Source organism: Phascolarctos cinereus, unplaced genomic scaffold (assembly GCF_003287225.1).
Source record: "Phascolarctos cinereus isolate Bilbo 61053 unplaced genomic scaffold, phaCin_HiC Scaffold_4;HRSCAF=312, whole genome shotgun sequence".
In the NCBI taxonomy this organism is placed as follows: domain Eukaryota; kingdom Metazoa; phylum Chordata; class Mammalia; order Diprotodontia; family Phascolarctidae; genus Phascolarctos; species Phascolarctos cinereus.
The window spans coordinates 684,741,198-684,761,936 of NW_027555847.1; the positions used below are offsets into that span (position 1 = coordinate 684,741,198).

Here is a 20,739-nt window from a genome sequence, read left to right on the forward strand (position 1 = left end):
CCCCCAGCCCTTCAAATTTTGGAAGAAAGTCATCATTACTGCCCCATCAGTCAAGTTCAGTACAGGCCAAATATGTCCAGTTCCTTCAGTGCTAGCAGAAGACATGGGGGTTGCAACTTTGCTCCCTATTACAACTTTTGACAAGTCACCAAGTCTCTGGGCTCAAGACCCTCAAAAGCTTCTGAAGGTTTCAAAGATCAAGCCCCCCACCCCCATCCCATTGCCTCCATCAATCAGAGCAGAAATGTCCTATGTCCATGGGGGGATGGATGGCTTCAGCCTTGGGTGGGAGAAGAGAAAATATAATGAATGGATACAGCCCCAGCCCTCAAGATGAGAGTTCTGTAGGGTGAGACAGCTAGGTGACCCAGTGAATAATGTACCAGGCCTGAAGTTAAGAAGACTCATGTTTGTGAGTTCAAATACAGCCTCAGACACTTACTAGCAGTGTGGCCCTGGGCAAATCACTTAACCCCGTTTACCTCAATTTGCTCATCTGCAAAATAAGCAGGAGAAGGAAATGCAAACCTCTTCAGTATCTCTGCCAAGAAAACCCCAAATGGGTTCATAAAGAGTGGGACAGGACTGAACAACAAAAAATAGTGGTGGTGATGATGGTAATAATAATAATAACAGTACTTGGCTCAGGGGGATATTATGAAGATCTAATGAGTAAAGCTAACCATATAAATGCTAATATAAATTATTACTATTACAGAATGTCCCAGTTGGGGTAAGTGCCAGGAAAAGAGTAATCTGCCCCTCCCTCCAGCCCCCTCCAAGGTACCAGAGACCTCTCCCCTCCTCCACACTCAGGGACTAGACTGTCTGTGAACCTAGATTCTTTTCTCTTAGTCCCCCTTCCCCCTCCACTCAGTCTCAGAAGAAACTAGCAGAACAGGAAAGCTGGTCAGGTAGGAGTGGCCCCTGGGGGCCTTACCCCTCCAAAGTTTAAAAGTTGTGCTAATTGCTTGGTAATTGCTCGTCCAAGAATTAATCCCATCCCCTCCCGTCCAAGCAGAGAATGAATGGCCTCCCTCTTGCCTCCCCCCACCCCCTTCCCCGCCACCTTTGGGGAGGCTGTATCCCTAGTAGAAGAAGGAGGTGACCACCAAGGTCCCTTCCAGCCCTGGGCTCCAAGGCCAGACCAAGAACAACACCCCCCCCAGCCCACACCCCCTCACAAACTAGCTGGGTCCATTAATTTTCCACCAGCTTTCTCAGGAATGCCCTCATTTGTTCCAGGAACAATGGCTGCCTTTGACCTTTGCAAATCTTAAAGCAATCAATCAATCAACGGGGGATTTAAAACAAATTTTTTTTAAAGCCCCAACCATCACTGCCCTGGAGAGGAACCCGGCTCTCCCATTCACTTCCAAAGAGAGAGGCATTAAGAAAAGAGAAGAGAAGGTGCCAGAGAACCCGGACTGAACCAGGGATTTCATTAGAAGAAGGAACACCCAGGCGGGGAAACTCCCCAAGGCCAGGCAGGTGGGCACCTCCCTACAAGGTCAGCAGGACAGCAGGCCCACTGGGTCACCGTTTGGGCCCTGAATGTAAAGAGCAATTGTTTCAGTTTGGGCCAGAAACCCTGAGAATCCTCCCCTCCCAGATGGATTGACTGATTTATTTAGTTGTTTGTTTTGCCAGGTAAAGAGGCCCTTCTCAGCCTCATTTCTTACCGAGCCTTAATCACCTCTGCCTCAGACAACCTGAGACCTGTTCAAGACCTTAGCTTAAAAGGGCCAAAGTCTCCCACTGCATTAGGGGCCATCTCCAGTCAATCTAATCTGCCACTTCCCACTGGAAACAGATGGCTCCAGAGAAGAAAATGAGGCTGGTGCCTCACTTAAATGCAATACACTGGCATGTCACGGCCCTCTTCGAGAACCAAGGACTAACAAGAACAACGACAAAAGCACTGGGAGAGAGATAACCCAGGGTCTCACACACCAGTAAGCATACTAGGGCAGGGAGGGAGAGTGGCACTAGAACTCGGGTCTTCTGGGCTGCCTCTCTAGCCCCTCCGCTCTCTCATACACTGGATAAATACAGAGTAGATACCTTGGAGGGGGAGAACCTAGCAGCTGGGGATGGGGGTGCCAGGAAAGGCATGCAAGTGCTGAGTCTTGAGAGATTCTAGCCAGGAGAGCTGCTAAGGGGGAAGCAGTGAAAAGGGAGCTAGCATTCCAGGCTTGGGCAATGACAGCTGGTCAAAAGCACAAGATGGAAGTCTGGGTTTCCCTGTGTAGCTACAAGTATCACCTCCTTAACTGTTGTTCAGTAAGCCTGACTCTTTTCTTTGTGACCCCATTTGGAGTTTTCTTGGCACAGATACTGGAGTGATTTGCCATGTGCTTCCCCCAGCCCATTTTACAGATGAGAAAACTGAGGCAAACAGGGTGACCGTGACCTGCCCAGGATCACACAGCCACTAAGCGCCTGAGGCTTCTGACTTCAGGCCCAGAACTTCAACCACTGTGAAACCTGATTTGAACTTGGGCCTGAGTGCTATCCACTGCGCCACCCAGCTGCCCTATCACCTCCTCTGGGGGTAACCCTTCTGTCCTTTCCTACACATTCACTGCAGCCAAGAAACTTAGATAAAAAGGGCTGTGTGAGGGGAGGGTACCAGTCCCACTGGCCTAGATCAGCGACTTCAAAGCTAAAGAGCTACAAGGGAGGAAACCCCCTCCACTAAGGAGTCAGTCAATTAACACTTAGTAAGCACCTACTAAGTGGGATCCAAAAAGAAGCAAAAGACAGCCCTGCCCTCAGGGAGCTCCCCACCTACAAGGAGAAGACAGGCAAATAAATGCAGACAATCAAGCTATCATTCAGGGTAGGAGGAGGTAATTAACAGGAATTAAGAGGGGCTGGGAAAGGCTTCTGGGAGCAGATGGGATTTTAGCTGGGATTTAAGATGCCATGTTTTATTCCTGGAAAGGCCAGGAGGCCAGGGTCACTGCATACACGAGTACATATTGGAAAGTAAGGTGGGAGAAGACTGGAAAGGTAGAAGGGGGCTGGGTTGTGAAGGGCTTTGAATGTCAAACAGAGCACTTTGCATTTCTTCAGGAGGTGATAGGGAGCCATTGGAATTTATTGAGTGGGGCGGGCAGTGACAGGATCAGACCTGAGCTCACTTTGGTGGCTGAAGGGGGATGGACTGTAGTGGAGACAGCCTGGAGAGGGCAGACTCACCAGCAGCCACCACTGCGATAGTACAGGCAGAAGTGAGCAGGAAATCCAGCCCCCATCCAGGACCGATTTCTCCCTCTTCCCCTCCAACTCCATCGAGAATAAGTCTTATTTCCTAAATTATCAGCAGCACCCATTCCAAGCAGCACCCTACCTGTGAGCCTTTGGGCTTTTCTTTCCTGCTTTGAGGTCTTTCACACCTCCTTCAGTTAATTCCATAGTTACCTGGTTCTTCCTGCACGCCCTGAAAGCACCTGAGGGTTTTCATCCCCACAAATGACCCAGCTCTCCTCTGAGACTCATGGTTGTGTTTCATTTCAGCTCGGTTAGCTCTCAGGGGAGCAGAGCTCAGACACAGCCCTGGCCTCACCCCCTGGGGAAAGGCACCAGCCCCAGCTTCTCCCAGATACCCAAAGCTCCACTTCCACACATTCACCTCTAAAAGAAAACTCATCTCCAGTGCAACTCCCTTCCCTCCCTGCCCCCAAAAACCCCACATCCTTTTCCCTTCTCAGGGACTTGCCACCCAAAGTCCCACAACCAACCCAGGTCATAACCCTAGTTCAATTATCAGTCAATAAACCCCTACTATGTGCCAGATGCCATGTTAATTAAGTGATTCCAGCATTCATCATCTCTCACCTGGACTACTCCCAATAGCATCCTCCTTGGTACCTGGTCTCAGCCTCTTCCCCTCTCAGATCCATCACATTCACAGCTGCCCAAATGATTTCCCTAAAGCCTAAGTCTCATTCTGCTACTCAATGAACCCCAATGACTCTCTGTTGCCTCTAGGGTAAGATAATAATGCCTCTGTCTAAGTCCTTCCCCAACTGGTCTGGACCTACCTTTCTAACAGTATCCCAGACTCTATAGACAGCATAGCAGGGCTCCTGACCTCCCTCCACATGAGCCCCATCTCCCGTCTCCACACCAAGTCCCCAGTGTCTGGAATCCACTCCACTGCACTGCACTTCCACCTCTTGCAAAATCTTGTAAATCCAGGTCAGTTACCATCATCTACATGAAGTCTTTCCTGATCTCCCCAGGGCGAGTGCCTTTGCCTCCCAAAATTTACCTGGAATTTTTTGGGAGAACTGAGGCAGCTCGACCCCAGTACTGCTGCAAACAACACAAACTGATGCATAGGGAGGCAAAGATTGAGGTCTTGTGGCAATGAGGCAGCTAGTGGACAGAGTACTGGACATGCCAGGAGGATATGGGTGGTAGCCATGGAAACACAGGCAAGCCACTGACCTTCCTGGGCCTCAATTTCCTCATCTATAAAACAAGGGAGTTGGACCAGAAGGTCTCTGAGATCCAATCCAGTGTGGTAGAATGGAAAGAAAAGCTCTGGGTTCAAATCCTACCATCCATTTATTACTACCTGGTAGCCTTGGGTGAATCACCTCAGTTCCTCATTTTTTCTCATCCATAAGATGAAGGGGTTGGACTGGCTGGTCCCCAGGGTCCCTTCCTGCTCCAGATTTAGGACCCCTGATTCCTCTCTGATTACCACTGGAGTTTCAGAGCCTGAAATCTGGATCAGTCCATCACTATCCCGGAGCATTTCAGACTAGGCTGGGCCCACTCCTCCCTTCCCCAAAGTCACACCCCTCCCACATGGGCCTGGAATTCTGCTATTCCCAGACAAGTTTCTCTGGGTTGAGAGAGTTTTAAGGAGGCACCTGTGAAAACAGAAACAGCCCTGGAGGCAGAATACGTCTAGTTCCTCCCCAAGTCAGGAACGAGTCATTCTGTCACAGGTGCTTTCCAAGTGACAGGTGTAGAGACTCGGTGTACCTCAGGGAAGTGGAGGGGGGAGGGCAGGACAGGTAGGGGCCTGGGGGAAGACTCTAGGTGGCCTCAGGACACTGGGGTGAAAGGACGGGGAAAGAGGGAAAAGAAAGAACAGGACCAAAGACAGCTGAGCTCTGTAGTTTTGCCAGGAGTTAGTGCCAAGGGTAGCCCTGTGACTAACTCTGATTCAGCACAGAAGGGACTTTTTCCTGGGTTTCACTGGGGTTTTTGATGTCCTTAGCAGAGCTTGCTTCTTTCTCTCTCTCAGGAATGGGCAGTTGGGGGAATTACAGGGGATTTTGCCTTCATCCCTCTCCAAAAGGGCTTTTGTCCTCTGCTTCCTTTCTCCTATCTTCTTGAGGTTCCCTTTTCTAGTTTCTTCATCCCCAACATCCCGGCCAGAGGTCCCACTAACACTAGCCCCCAGCCAAGCTCTGAAAAGATCTATCTCCTCCCAGAGATCCGAGGGTCAAAGCGGATGGAGGCCTAGCTGCAGGAGCCAGCCAGTGCTGGGGTGGGATTGGCCTTGACCCTAACACTGATACTTGAGCAGAAGGAGGCACTCAGGCCAAAAGAGTCAACACATGGAAACTCAGTGTCTTCACCTATCAAATGGAAATAACCCTATCACCTAACAAGTGAGATAACAAAGGGAAAATGCTTTAAGGTTGAAAAGTTTTGAGCCCTAGCTCTGAAGCCAAGACCTAGGTTTAAATACTGCCTGTGTTCCTTCAGGCCTGCTTAGCCTCCCCCAGAAGCCAATCCCTTCCAGCTCTAGGCCTCTGACTTCATCATTCAACTTTTTTCTTTTTAAGGCAATTTGGGGTTAAGTGACTTGCTCAGGGTCACACAGTAAGTATCTGAAGCCCGATTTGAACTCAGGTCCTCCCGATTCCAGACCTGGCGCTCTATCCACTGGACCACCTAGCTGCTCCCACTTTACCATTCTAGATAGGTAATGCTGTCCTTTCCCCAACCTTCTTCTCACCTGATCCCCTTAAGAGTTTCATAGGAAAAAGGAGGAGTTGGGGGAAAAGAAAGGAGGACCTTGGCCTTCTCTGAATATCAGGGAAGCTTCTCAATTAACCAAAGTCATTTCCAGGACAGAGAGAGAGAGGGAGAGGGAGAGGAAGAGGGGGAGAGGGAGAAAGAGAGAGAGAGAAGGGAGGGGAGGGAGAGGGACGGAGGGAGGGACAGGAGGAGAGAGAGAGGGACAGAGAGGGACAGAGGGAGAGGGAGAGAGAGGGAGAGAGAGGGAGAGAGAGGGAGAGAGAGGGAGAGAGAGGGGGAGAGAGAGAGAGAGAGAGAGAGAGAGAGAGAGAGAGAGAGAGAGAGAGAGAGAGAGAGAGAGAGAGAGAGAGAGAGAGAGAACCATCTACCCATCAGTCTAAAGTAGAGAGGTTCTTTACCTGGGGGCCTGTCAATTTTTTATTGTTATTCAAACTCTAACCCAGGCAGCCAGGTTAGGCATCCTCAGCCCTAGGACAGCCAAGCGTTTTTCCAGCCATTACCAGACACTAGGTCTCACAAAATTCCTCCACAGTCTCTGGGAGGGTGGGGAAATGCCAGGCCTGCTGCTCTCCAAAGCCCCCTCCCTCAATTACTTGCTCTAAGGAAGGACCTGCAAGAGTCCAACAGGAAGCTGATCTGGGAAATCCATCAATGCCCTGGTCAGGTTTTTGTTGTTGTGGTTATTAATCTTATTAATCTTTTTGTTCTATCCCTTCATTTCCAAATAAATAAAACCGGCATCTCTCTCTTTCCCCTTTCCTTTCTGCTAACAAAGAAAGGGGAAGGTGGGGAGCCATTGATGGTGGGGAGCCTTTGCTGAAAACTCACATGACAACCAGAACTGACAGTGTGGGCAATGTTTGGAATCCCTCCCTAATCCACCACCTAGGCTTCAAAGAATCGAGGCAGGGCTCTCTGCTCTGTACGCAATAGAATGTAAGCTCTATGGAGGCAAAGTCTTCTTTTTTACCTTTTATTCCCAGTGACTCCCACTGTGACGGGCACCTAGGAGTTTAATAAATGCTAACGGATTGCTTTACTTTCCAGCTCAGTGTCTGTCCTGGAGGAAGCTAAGAAAACCAAAGGTTTGAAGCTGGAAGTGAAGGGGGGAGGGGGGAGATTAACTGATCTTAATTCCACGCCCTTCACTCAGTTTACAGGGATGAGAAAGCCCCCAGAGGTTAAGTGGTTTGCCCCAGTCACATATCTAGCATGACTGAACCCAGCTGCACTCCAAAGCCATAGGCTTCACCCACTGCATGGCATGGATGCCAGGCCCTATGGGACGCGCCGAGTCCCAGAACTGCCCTTCTACGGCACACCCCCATCCTGCCCCGGGCTGGGAGAGCTGGAGTCAGAGAAAATTAGAAGTGGCCCTTGGAGATCCCAGGAAGGAGGTTTTTGTCTTGAGAAGTGATGGGTGGGAGGGCTGGCTCTGGGGGGGCCCCCTCGGTAGTGTGGCACCCAAAGAAATCTGTCTCATCTGGAGCAGTTTCTAATAAACAACGGTGCTGGAGACTTTGATTCATTAGCATTCCCACCAAGTTCCTTTTTTAGCCCGACTCTCCTACTTAAAAGGAACAGCAGAGAGGATCAAAGCGCCTTTAAATGCCATCTCCACATCCATCTGATACTTCTCCCGTGATTCACCCAACCAGCTTCAAACCCAATTAGCAGTTTCATCTGCATGAAATGGGTGTTTATCTCCCCAGGCAGCCGGATGGGGCTCTGCTGCCCCAACTTCCTCAGTCCCCCCGGGCCTGTTCGCTCCCCTCCAACAGCCCTAGGGTCACATTTAGCAAGGAACTCCACCTTCCACAGCTCCCTCCCTCCCCTCCCCAAAGTACAGGCCAGAGCTGGGAAGGCCCTCAGAACACAGAGTGCCAGGGCTGGGAGAAGCCTTAGAACAGAGAATGTCAGAGCTGGCAGAGGCCTTAAAACACAGAATGTCAGGGCTAGGAAAGCCTTAGAACACAGAATGTCAGGGCTGGGTGACAGAGCTCTTAGAACTCAAAATGTCAGTTCTGAAAGGAACCTCAGAAACTGTTCTCTAAGCCTTCATTTTTACAGGAGGGCAAACTGAGGCCCACGTGATGGCAGGAGAGATTCTTCTCTCTCCAGCTGTGGCAGATCTCCAAGATGAAACTCCTTGAGGGGGGTCGGGCTCCGTTAAGAGGTCTCGGTCTCAGAGGCATACACCAAGTACCAGAGAACGACATGGATAAACATGGAAATTGCTGAGCACACAAGGTGTGACAGTGTACACAGACAGGTAGCCCAACCCATGCTCAGGAATCGTGGAGGACCACACTGTTTACTGTTCTGATGGGGCAGGGGTTCAAAAGTCACCTCAGGCTCCCATCTCTTAGCAACAAACCTTCACACCCCCCCCCATGTATCAAACACAACTTCCCCCACCCTCCAGAAAACACCTACAGCTGTGGGATCACAGATTTAGAGCAATAAGGGCTCTTAGAGGCTATGGAAGCCAATCCCTTCATTTGACAGATGAGGAAACCAAGGTTCTCGAAGAGTAAATGTCTTGCCCACGGTCAAACAGGTAGCAAACCTGAAATCTGAACCCAGAGCTTCTGAATTCCACCTCTAGCATTCTTTCTGCTACCCCACATAGCCCTCTCAGCATCCTCACTAGGTAGGAGGTGGGCCTCGGCACCTACACCACAACCTGGTGTCTTGTGCCCAGACATGGGACTGCCCAGGATAAAGATAAGTATTTATACACACCCTTCTATTTTTCATCCCCTCACAAAGGCAGGGAGTGCCCACATACAGAGTCCTGAGGATGAAAGCTTTAGAATGCAGGCATTTACAGATCCCTCCAAATAAGGAGGCAGTGAAGTGCAGAGAGCACTAGGCCTGGGGTCAGGGAGATTCATCTTCCGGAGTTTAAATCTGACCTAGCTGTGTGACTCTGTGCAAGTCACTTAACCCTCTCTGCCTCAGTTTACTCATCTGTAAAAATGAACTGCAGAAGGAAATGGCAAATCACTCCAGGATCTTTGCCAAGAAAACCCCAAATAGGATCAACAAAAAATCGAATATGACTGAAAAACTGAACCAAATAAGGAAGCTGAAGGAACCTCGGGGGAGACAGGAGTCTATGGAGGCTGCCAGTAGCCAGCCCCTCCCCCTTCCTCTCTCCACTCCCTCAGGCTCTTCTTCCTAAGAAGTCTAAGGTGAAAGGTAAGTTTGGGGAAGGGGCTAAGGACAGAGAATAGAAGGTAAGATCCCTGAGGGCAGAGGCTATAGTTTTCTTTGTATGTCTGCACAACTGGTGCTTACTAATTTTAGGCTGAATTAAAGAAAGGAGAGGGAAATAAAGGTGATAGCTGATTTTTTTCTGGGAACAAGAGTTCTTAATCTGACCCTGTTTAAAAAAATTTTTTGATAACCATATTCCAGGGACAGCTAGGTGGAGCACCGGCCCTGGAGTCAGGAGGTCCTGAGTTCAAATCCAACCTCAGACACATAATACTCACTAGCTGTGTGACACTGGGCAAGTCACTTAACCCCAACTGCCTCACCAAAAAAAAAAAAGACATAACTACATTCCAATAGAACTGGTTTCCTTTACAATCCAGTGTATTTTATGCATTTACAACCACAATTCTGAGAAATTTCAGCAGATGGCTAGAGGGGTCCAGGCCACACAAAAAGGGGAAGAAACCAGGGTCTAGAAAGTCAGGCAGGATAGCCCTCAAACCAGGGGTGTGGAACCTGCCTCAAACCATCTTTTCCTTTCCCATGCAGAAGGCCAAGTCCATCAGAGCTTCCAAAAACTGGAGAAAAGGGGCATCCTTTAACAGGATGCTGTCTGTCCTTTGTCAGAAGAGAGTGTGACCCACCTGTCACCAGAGCCATCGGATCTGGGAAATGTTCTCTTTCACAGATGACCTGGCAGGCATGCCCAGTGCCGACTTTGAACAGCCAAATACCATGAGTCAGTCACAAAGATGGAGAACAAGGGTGGGACAGTGGAAACATTTAAAGTCAGAAGTCTTGGGTCCAAATCCCATTTCTACTACTTACTCCCTGAGGGGCTCTGGGACCAGTCAACCTTTGTAGTGCCAAAATCTTCTCTCCAGTAATATGAGGTTAGATTGGACCTCCATGTCCCTTCTAGCCCTAAACAGGACCCTACTGATCTAGCAAGCAGACAGTGGATCTTTGGGGGAAGACAGTGGGGAGAAAGTAATTTGTTTAAAAAAAAAAGAGAGACCCTAATTTTGAATGCAGGAATTGCACTGATACCTAGCACTTTCTAATAATAGCTAACATTTATTCAGAAATCTAAGGTTTTAAAGTGTTTCGAATACATGGTATTTTCTCCTCGGATCTTGCCAATCAGGAGGCAGAGCCCGGAGAGAAATGAAGGCGTAAAATCTAGTCCTGGGGGCCACTGATCGTCCACAGGATCAGCTGAGATTTGAACCCTAACAGCCTAACTCCAAGTTGAGAGTTCTTTCCCCACAGCATGATGCCTCTTCCCCTTCCAAGAAGGATCCAGATATCCCTTTCTTTGCTCAAGTAGTAGCACATCCCAATGAAATCAACATCAGCTTCTATTTCCCATCCTTTACAATGAAGTAGGAATGCCTCCCCGATGATAAGCATTGGTCACACTCTAGATGTCAGGCGGAGTGGCCCAGTGGGTGTGGTGGAGTGCTGACCTCATGCCTGGAAAAACCTGGGTTCAAGTCTAGCCTCTGACACAGGACTGGCTGTCTGACCTCTGCCCTCAGGGAGCTTACAGTCTATGCTCCAAAGAACCACTGGACTTAAATTTAACTCTCTAGGCTACCGACCCTGGTTGGCTGCAGGAAGTTTGGGCATTTTCAAATTCTCTCGGTATGACGAGGATAAGGGCCATTCTTAGTCATCAGTGGTTCCCCTAACCCCAAGGAAGCTTTCTGTTTTAAATGTCACTCTCAATGCAGACACCTCAAATAAATATTAACTCCCTGAGCGTCCCTCTCAGAGACCGATTTCCACTGAGGGGTTCAACAGTCAGTCAATAACAATAATAATAACAGCTCAAGTGTACATGGAACTTGGCAGGGGGTCTTACGAGCAGGGCCTGAGCTAGGCCTTATGGGAACAAAGGTTTCCTAGTGTCTGAGGCAGGATTCAAACTAGGCTCTTCTGGACTCCAAGATCAGAGCTTCATACACTATACCCCAATTGCTCTACTAATTTATCATCCAGTAGGGAGATTCAGCATGTACACCAATTGAGGATGATGGAAAATTTAGAGCCAAAGGCCTTTGGTTCAACGGAATTTTGGGGGGCCTCAATGTCCCCATCTATAAAATGAGGGAGGTCTCAGGTTCTTCTAGATCCGAATTCTATAAGTCTATCATCAAATCATTTTAATACCAGTTAGCATGTGAAGGTTTTGCCTTTTTTTGTATGCTGGGTGCTCAGTCCAATGGCTGGCATATAGCAAGCACTTAAGAAATGGTTGGCAAGACTTCTAAAGGGAGTTATCACATAGTTGAGAATGATTACTCCCACACAGATCTACTTAGTCAAGCAAAAAGCATTTATTAAGTGCTTACTGAGTACCAGGCACAGGGAATATTGAGGCAAAAAGCCAGCCCCTGCCCTCAAAGAGCTTCCTTTCTAACAGGGGAAAGATAAATGTAAATGACTGCAAAGTAAGATGAGTCCCGCCCTACCGGGAGCAAACCCCACAAGTCCAGACCAGGCATTTGTTTCATTCAGGCAACAGCAAGGCCACAGAGACAGCCCAATCCCCACCCCTCCCATGGACCAGTCACAGATACTACCCAAGGTCCACCTTCTTCTCGAGCCCCACAAGTCAATAGTCAAGCCCTGAATGACAAGCTCTCTGGGCCAGGTTTCCTTATATGTAAAAAGAAGGGACTTGGACCAGTTTTCAGGGATCCTGGCCAGGTCGAAATTCTGTGATCTCTCAGCCATGGCCCAGGCAGGTCTAGGAGCAAACTGAGACCCTGCTGCTAGATTAGGGACACTTGGAATGCTACCCAAAGGAAAAAAATCTGAAAAACAGATTAGAAAATGCCAGCTAGGCCCTGAGGACCCCCAAATTAGTGGTAGTCATCAGCAGAGAGTGAAAAGAGGTGTAGACTGGGATTCAGGGCTGAGTTGAAGTCCCCACCTCCCCCTGCTCTCCACTGCGGGTAAGTCACTTCCCTTGGCTGGGGGCTCTATTTCCCCACCTGTAACATGGGAATAAAAACAGAGACCTCATGTTCTACCTCAGGGAACATCTAAGGATCAAATGAGATCAGATGTGTAAAGCTGCTATATAAAGCAACAATTACTATTGCTGCTAATCTACTTAGACACAAATCATAGAAAGACCCAAACACCCAGGCCCCAGTCCTTAGCTGCTCCAGCAGGGAGGGGAAAGTTTGCCCAGGTCAGTAGGAGCTCTTCCAACTGACTGACAGCCCGACTGCAGCCAACACCCACGGCCTCTGAAAATTACCTGAGCAGGTACTTCCCTAGGAGACTCGATTCCGAAGTGGACAAGGCTCAGCCCTCCCCAGATCCAGATTCCTCACATACACCAGACCCCCACCAGGGGCAAAAACCACAACCTCCAAGCCAGGCCCAGCCCTGGTTGGTCATCCTGGTTCAGAAAAGATTGCATTTCCTTCTCTGCTTAAGAGTTCAGACAAGAAGAGGTGAATTTGCTTGGTAAATATTATTCATAAGTTCTCCAGACAAGCAATATTTTTTGACAACCTATTAACCCCTGGCAAATATGTCAGTCAATATGAAGTGGGACTTTCTAACAGTCACCCCCCCCACATATATATATTCCCATTAAACACACACACACTCTCTCTCTCTCTCTCTCTCTCTCTCTCTAACTAAGAGGGAGGGGGGAAATAAGGGAGTGGAAATCAGCCATTTCAACATCTTATCCCCAGAAAACATCCCACAGTATCCATTTCCCCACTACCTCTGGCTGCAGATAAAGTAACAATTTGGCAACACGAAAAGAGGGCTTAGTGAACGGCGAGGTCCAAAAGGTTTACGGTCCAGTCTTGACCCACTGGTGCCAACAAGGACAGGTGACCCCGGCCCAGTCTAAAGCCTGGGCTCCATACGATGACAGTATTTTGTAAAACCTCGCTCATCCCCAGCCACCCCCCCCAAATCGGTTCCGAAAAGGGAGGGTTGCCCCACAAGGGAGGCTTCAGGAAATTCCAAATTAGACACCCACCAGAGGAACGCTCCAGTCATCGACCCTCAGGGGCCGGGGGTACGGCGTATAGGGAGTGGGGAGTCAATGTTTACATTCAGCAAAGAGGTGTCTAACCTGCCGGCCCCACTAACCAGGTCCAAGTTTATAGACCGTATTAGTCCCCGACTAGACCTGACGATCCGCAACGGGTGGGCCCCTAAACAGCCTTGGGGCCCCCGGGCTCAGGAGGGGCCTGTCCGGCTCCGGAGAGCCCTCTGGAGTCAACCTCCCAGAAGCACAGCCCCCTCCCATTTCTAACCCCAGAAAGTAAACACCCTCCCTTCTCCTCTCCCTCTCAAAGCCCCCAGACGCGTTAAGGAAAGGGGGAGCCCCGCGCCCCCCTCACCACGCGCCCGCTCTTACCTCCAAGGCCTCCAGGGTGCTGAAGCTGGCAATCGCAAAGCCATCGATCAATTCCTCTTCCTGGGAACTGGACTCTCGGCGCCGGCGGCGCGGGGGGCGTGCGTTTCGGGGGGCGGCCGTCGCCGCCGCCACCGCCGTCGCCGCGCCCCGGGGGTGCGCGCAGTTCTGGCTCGTGTTCTCTTTGCCCGGGCTGGGCTCCCTCTCAGAGCCGGACGACGGGCTCTGATTCCGGGCCTCGCGGGCGGCCGCCTCCCTCCGCCTCACGCGGTCCCTCTGGGATCGAGACCGGCGGCTCTGCCGGACCTTCCCATCCATTTCCACGGCCCCGGCCGTGCTTGCCGCCCAGGCAGTCCTCCTCGCTGCCCCTAGGGATCCACCGGGGTTAGACGCCACAGCCACGGAAAAGCCACTCGATGACCTTGACTCCAAACCCCAGGACGGTTTTTTAAAAATGGAATAACCCCCCCCCCACCGTTTAACTCACAAGTCTCCCGCCCCCCGGAGAAATCTTTTTTAAAAATTAAGACGGGAGGGTCGGGCAAAGGACGCCCCCCCCCTCCGGAGGACTATTCCAACGTCTGGGAGTCAACAGCCCAGGGGCCGCAGCAGGCACAGGCTCCCCCGCCGCTCCGCTCTCCCCTCGGCGGCTCCTCTCCCGCCCGCGCGCCCTCGTTCTTTCCGCCTTCGGGACTAAGCTGCAACACAGAATTCCATCCGGAACGCGGGGGCTTTGCAACTTTGTAGCAAGGGCCGCGCGGGCCGCACGGGGTTGGGGGCCTGCCGGGCTGCCCCAGCCCCTGCCCCTGCCGCCCCTCCCGAAACCCCGAGGGGTGGAGGGGGTGGGAGGGGGCGAGGTCACACGCCCGGTGGGGGGGGCAGCGGACAGACCCAGCCTCGGCTCGGTCTCTCCCCCAGTCCTCTCGGGAACTTTCATCCGTCTCGGGGGCAGCGGCAGGAGGTTCTTGGGGGGATGGGGGGGCGGGGTGGGGGTGTCAGGGCGCCCCCCCGCCGGAGCGGCGTCTGGACGGGAAGCTTCTCAGCGTGGCTGCTCTCCCCTTCGCGGCTCGGGGATCTGTCTCCCCATGGTCGTTCCCTCACCCGCGACGCCTTCTCCCGGGGAGCGGCCCCCCAGGCCCCGCCGAAATGCCCCCGGTTCGGCGGCTCCGCGGGCTGGATCTGGGGCTCTTAAAGGGCCAGAAGCGGCGGCGGCGGCTGCGGGCGGGAGGGAGGGCAGGCAGGCGGGCGGAGGGGGGAAATTTCCTCTCCTTCTGAATTGTACAGTGCAGCAAAGCCCAGAGCAGATAACAACTGACGTATTTCCGCCAGCCTGTAATTACCAAAGGAAGTGAGGGACTTTATTCGGGGGCCGGGGAGCCCGGGCGGGGGCGCGGCGAGGCCGGGGGGCCGCCTCCTACTGTCCCCTTGGGAGGGCGGGGGGGTGGGCTACTCCCCCAGGCTTCAGCCCCCGCCCAGACAAACCCACGCCTCTACGTCCCCCCACCTCCCCAAAGAGGAGTAGGCCGGCGAGACGCTGAGCTAGAGAGAGTGCTAGCACTGTCTGGACCTCGGGGTTTCGGGGACCCCCTCCCCCAAATCTAGGAGAACCCAAGAGTGGCCCCGCCCCCTCTGGAAACCAAGCATCTCGCGGCGCCTCCCCCCCCGTGGTGTGTTTGGAATAACCCGCTGTGGCCCCGCCCCTTGGTAGAGGGGGACCTCCTTCCCCCACCTTCGCCCCGCCCCATCCCTCCTGGAGGGTGCCCCAGTGACTTTGGGGAGCCCGGGGCTACTTCTGGTTTTTGGGGTGAGGGTCGGAGAGGGGCACGTGCCCTGAGCCTCCCCTGCCCTCGCAAAATAGGAGGGGAGCAGAACTCCCACTGCTCGGCCCCTCCCACCTACCCCTCCTTCCCCCTGGCGTCCTCAGACTCAGAGGAGGGAGAGAGCCCTCCCCTCCGGGACCATGTTTTCCATTAACTGAGCTTGGGGGAGGGGGCGCTACAGCTCCCAGGCTCTCACCGGGGAGGGATCGTTCTTGGGGGACCCCGCAGAGTTAACCCTCTCCTACCCGGGCATGAGCCTGGCTACCCCCGAGGCAGCTCCCCCCTGGCAGGTGAGTCCTTGGTGTTAGAACCATCCAGAGAGACTTTCCCTCCCTCTTGGGTGGCCCAGGCCCTGACCTCCCAGGGTGTAACTGTAATTTCTGAAGGACTAGGCTCCACCCCTCAAAGGGAACTGTAGCCCCCTTGCCTTAGATGGGAGGTGGAGAGACCCTGGCGAGGGTCCTAGGCGCAGAGGCTGTTAGGATTGTTAGGTGTTAGATGTCCTATAGATAAGGAAATTGAAGCTGTGAAAGATGCTTGACTTGCTGTCCTTCTGTTGGGGGACTGGATAGAGAAAACACCCTCCTACCCCCGGGATTGAGTGAGCCAGGGACATTTCACTCCAAAGAAAAATCTCTGCCACCTTGGGTGAGGAGGTAACCTTCAGCTTTGTGTTTGGAAGCAGGGCCTCCCTGAACTCCCCCTGCAGAAGCCTATCTGTATCCCCACAGTATTTCTTAGCCTCCATGCCAGTGTCTCCGAGCAGAGAAATCAATTGCAGTCGCAATAGGTCCCTCATTGCAGAGGGACCCATCCTACTTCTGGCTGACAGGTGCAAAAGGGCCCTCCTAGTCTGAAAGAGCCCACCTTATTGTCTCTGTTAACTTGCCTCATCAACCTGCTGCCTCCTTCCCCCCACCCCAACACCTTTGAACCTCACAACAATCTTGTGAGGTAGTTACTCTGAGCTATTAGGAGCAATTTATTTACCAAGATGAGGAAGGTGAGGCTCATTTCATAAAAGGTTTGGAGACATACCCACCCATGGGTCACTCAACTAGCAAGTTTTAAAGACAGCATTGGAATTCAGAGATTTTTAAGAGCATTTATTAAACACCCTGACTCCCAAATCTTCCAACCTGCTCTCCTATTCTCTATTCATCTATAAGAGGCTGTGATAAGCCTTTCCACCCCCACCCCCACCCCACTCCCTACCACCATTCCCATTAAGGTGAAGGGGTAGGGCTGTGAAGGGCCCATAGCAAGGTGCCTATAGGGCCAAGAACATACCCCCCACACACACACACACACACCAGGCCACTTCCTTCTGTTGTTCCTAGGGATTTAGCACTAGAAGGAGCCTCCAGGACAGTGGAAAGGTGGGATACCTGAATAATGCACCAGGCAGGGAAAACTACTAGACCTGCTCCAGGCACTTAAGGCCCCAGGGCCGTTAGATACCTGGGAGGTTTCCCCCCCTTCCCCTTGTCAACCTTCCATGGGGTACCTGAGGTAGGATTGAGGATGGCTCTTCACCACCAAGGAAGAAGGTAAAGGAAGAAATGAGCAAAGCTTTAAGTGGGATGTAAGAGGGACTCCCTGATTCAAAGATGGAAAGCAAAGGAGGTTCTGAGGGTCAGGGTAATGTGGGCATTGTGGAGAAACCCTGGCAATGAAGAGGCGGCAGAAAAGCGCCTCTTATGTAAGTGCCAGGTTCTGTGCTAATAAGTGCTTTACAAAGATTATCACAACAATCCTGTGAGGTGGGAGCCCCAGAGACTGAGATAACCTGGTGCCCACCACCCCAAAATAAAGGCTCTAGGGGAAGAGAAGGAGCTCTGGGGAGTTACCTGGTATGGGGAGAGGTTGGGAAGCCAGGAACTTTCCAACGGCACTTTCCAGGGCTATTTTCTCTAGCCAAAAGTTTCAGAAGTTTCGGAAAGTTCTATAGACTCCACATCCCGCCTTGTTTTCAATACTAACCCTGTAAAGAGGTTGTGAAGGAGGAATGACAAGAGCGGTGAGCACCAGTTTCGAGAGAGCTGACTTCAGAGGCAGGAGATGGACAGCAAAACTGACATCTCTATGTTGCTTTAAAGTGTGCAAAACTTATCTGCCTTAACTTAATATTGGTTTGGGTATGGTCTGTCATTTTTTTTAACAGGTGAGGAAACTGAAGTTGAAGAAGATGGATGACTTGCCCAGGATGGCCCAGCTAGTCAGGCAGGATTCGAACCTGGGTCTGCCAGAGTCCATTCCAAGCCCAGGACTCTGTGGACCACCGAAGGACAATTCGGAATAAAGCAGAGGTGTCAGACTCCAGGCCAGTGGGCCAGCCACTAAACTCCCAAGTGCTACAGGAAATCAGATTAAAATGTAATTGAGAAAGGTTTAACAAAATAAATAAAAATACAATGTGACATATGCCGCAGGCAGGGATCTATTTCAGTTTGAGTTTGACTTCACTGGAATAGAGGCTAAAGCACTAGATTTGGTGTTGGGAAGATTTGGGGTCAGATCCCAGCTTTAACATTTATGTAGGTGATCTGAGGCAAGTCATTTAACTGTGGTTCAATGAAGAGCTCACTGGCTCTGGAGGCATTAGGAACTGAGTTCAAATCCTACTTCTGACCCTTGCTAGCTCCAGGTCTGGAGTCAGGAAGTTCAAATCCAGCCTTAGACACTAGCTGTGTGACCTTGGGCAAGTCACTTCATCTTGTTTGCCTCAGTTTCTTCATCTATAAAATGAGCTGGAGAAGGAAATGGTAAACTACTCCAGGATCTTTGCCAAGAAAACTCCAGCTGGGGTCACAAAGAGTCCGACAGGACTGAAAGTACTCAACAACAATAATATATCACCCTAACCAGGTTGTTTTGTGCCTTAAATAAACTGAAGTATGTCAAGGACTATGTAAGATTAACTATTGATATGATGACACCAGCTAGCCTCCAGGAGATGACCACCAGTTAGAAAAGGCCGTAGGAGTGACTGAGCACTTAGTGTTGGGGTCAGGTGTCAGGCCTCTCTCATCCCCACTTAGCTTCTTTTCCCCCAATTAATTGCTTGGTAACTTCAAGGTTGTGCTACCTTTCTGTGTTGGGTGGGAAGAGACAATTCATTTTCCCACCCAATTTCCAAAGTCATTTTTCTCTAGGAGATCTAGGGTCTTAAAGAGAGAGAAAAAAGCAGGAAGATAAGGAGGAGAGATTAGGGTAGTTTGCCTTCAGGGTTTATTAGAATCTCCCTGGGGAGGAGACCATCAATATTCACTTCTAGTCCCCCTGCTGTCCTTTTCTCAAAACTGACTGGCTAGCCAGGATCAGAGAACCCAGCAGGCTGGGCAGGTTCTGAAATCCCTCCCAGTGACAATACTTAGAAGGCCATTGCCTTCCCTACCTGGTTTTGTTTGTTTTGACTGGTCTTCTCCTTTGGAGGAGGTGGGGCAGATGCTGGGCAGTTGTGTCCAGGCAGATGTGTGAGGAGCACAGGGCCTGAGGCAGGATTGAAAGCCCCTGGAGAAGGTGAAATCTGGACAATTTATCTTCTGGAAGGAAATGTGTTTACCCACCTTCATGGCTAAACACACTTTTGCCGGACATATAGCCGAAGAACTGATTAAATAATCAATATCACGATGCTGAATTTTATTAATTAAGCTTCCAGGGAGACTGTATTGGAGATAAATTGCATGAATCACCTTCTGCCTTCTCCCACCCCCACTCCCCACCAACCAAGTCAATTTTATATTGCAAATAGAAGCTGCAGCTACAGTGATTTCTCTGCATCAAATGGCTTTGCACACAATGATATTCATCACATTATAACTCTGGGTGAATGATAATGGATTGGGAAATGAAAGCAGATAGATGTGAAAACAGTCAATTCTCTGGCACTGTACAAGCTCTACTGCTACCCCAATTTCTGCCCTATGGTCTTTTAGTCCAGTGTTTCTGGGACCAAAATGCCCCCCATCAATGGTGAATTCTAAAGCCACCTTGCCTTACCATACGCCTACCCCTGCTGCCATCCTCGGCAGCCTTTATTTTCCCTTTCCAGAAAGGGATAGACTGTGGCCCTCCAGCCATGGTATCAGCAATTTCTACCACCAAATTTTCCTTGGAGAGAAAGAATAATAATTGATATTCATATGGTGCCTTATGGTTTGTAAAATACTTTAGACACATTACCTGATTTGATCTTTATGACAACTCTATAACTTGTGAGATGAATGCTATAAATATGTTTATCCCCATTTTACAGATGAGGTAGTTACATGACTTGTCCAGGTTCACATGACTAAGGGAACTCAGGAAGGGTCCAACCCCATGTCTTCCTGATTCCAGGTCCAGAATTCTATCCACTAAGCCCAGCTCCCCTTTTGTGCCTCTCCTATCCTTACCTGGGGCCATTGCCAGTCCTCCTGATCTGTATCTCACCACTGGACCCACATGGCTCTGGAGGAGAGAGTGAGGCTGCTAACTTTGCACAGCTCTGCCTCACTCAGATCCAGTTCACTTCCAAGTCATGGCATTACCCTCCTGATGTCATGGTCCTCTTCAATAATGAAGGACAAACAACAACAATATTCTTACCAGTGTGGTTAGGGTGATGTTGGTGGGGCAGAGGGCATCATTCACTCAATCTTGACTTGAAGTAGAAAACCAGATTATTCACCTGGGAAACTAAAAAATCTTGAACCAAAATGGTAACCCCAGGGACCTTATATGGTTCCCATTCTACCTTGATTTAATCATCTCTCTCCCATCCAGTTAATAGCTTCAAACTAAGCGCCTGCCAAGGGGACTGACTCTCAGCCCCCTCGGCTGGACCTAGATCAAAGCAGAGAAGGCGCTACCTAGTCTACCTCTGCCCAGCCGCCTCTCCAGCTGTGGAGTGGAGTAGGGGAGATTGAGTATTTGTTCATTTACTCCTCTGGTTGGCTCTGGGCGGGAGCTTCATCCCTGCTGGCCAAACTAGAATGTTAGCTGGACCCCTAACCCATCACTCCATCTCCCTGTGTCTGTGCGTGGCTAAAAGTCATTTCCATACTTAGGATGCCCTCCCTCCTCATGGTCCCTTCTTTCCTAGAATGTAATCTCTCAAGGTCTGAGCTACTTCACTTTTTTTTTTTTTTGCAAAATACAGTGCTTAGCACGGGATGGTGCTTAATGGTTGCTGAGTGATAAGAATCTTTCAAGCTTCTCTCAATCACCCGCCTCCTTTTAAAGCTTTCTTTGGTGAGGCAGTCATTAGTACTTGGTTCCAGTCAGAACAGTAAGCATCTA

At 50.7% G+C, this 20,739-nt stretch overlaps 1 protein-coding gene and 1 long non-coding RNA gene across 2 annotated transcripts in view; one reads left to right on the forward strand and one right to left on the reverse strand.

Annotated features, from left to right (window-relative positions):
* Positions 1 to 14,946, reverse strand: part of FBRSL1 (fibrosin like 1) — a 318,374-nt gene extending 303,428 nt beyond the window's left edge. Inside the window, 1 exon segment of the mRNA XM_021004315.2 lies at positions 13,637 to 14,946. Coding sequence (XP_020859974.1) covers positions 13,637 to 13,951 — 315 coding nt within the window. The 5' untranslated portion in view covers positions 13,952 to 14,946.
* A 402-nt stretch (positions 14,947 to 15,348) lies between these two features.
* LOC144457114 (uncharacterized) lies at positions 15,349 to 17,878 on the forward strand. The gene is made up of 2 exons (XR_013486458.1): positions 15,349 to 15,743; positions 17,618 to 17,878. It is a non-coding gene; the product is annotated as an uncharacterized LOC144457114 (long non-coding RNA).
* The last annotated feature ends 2,861 nt before the right edge of the window (positions 17,879 to 20,739 follow it).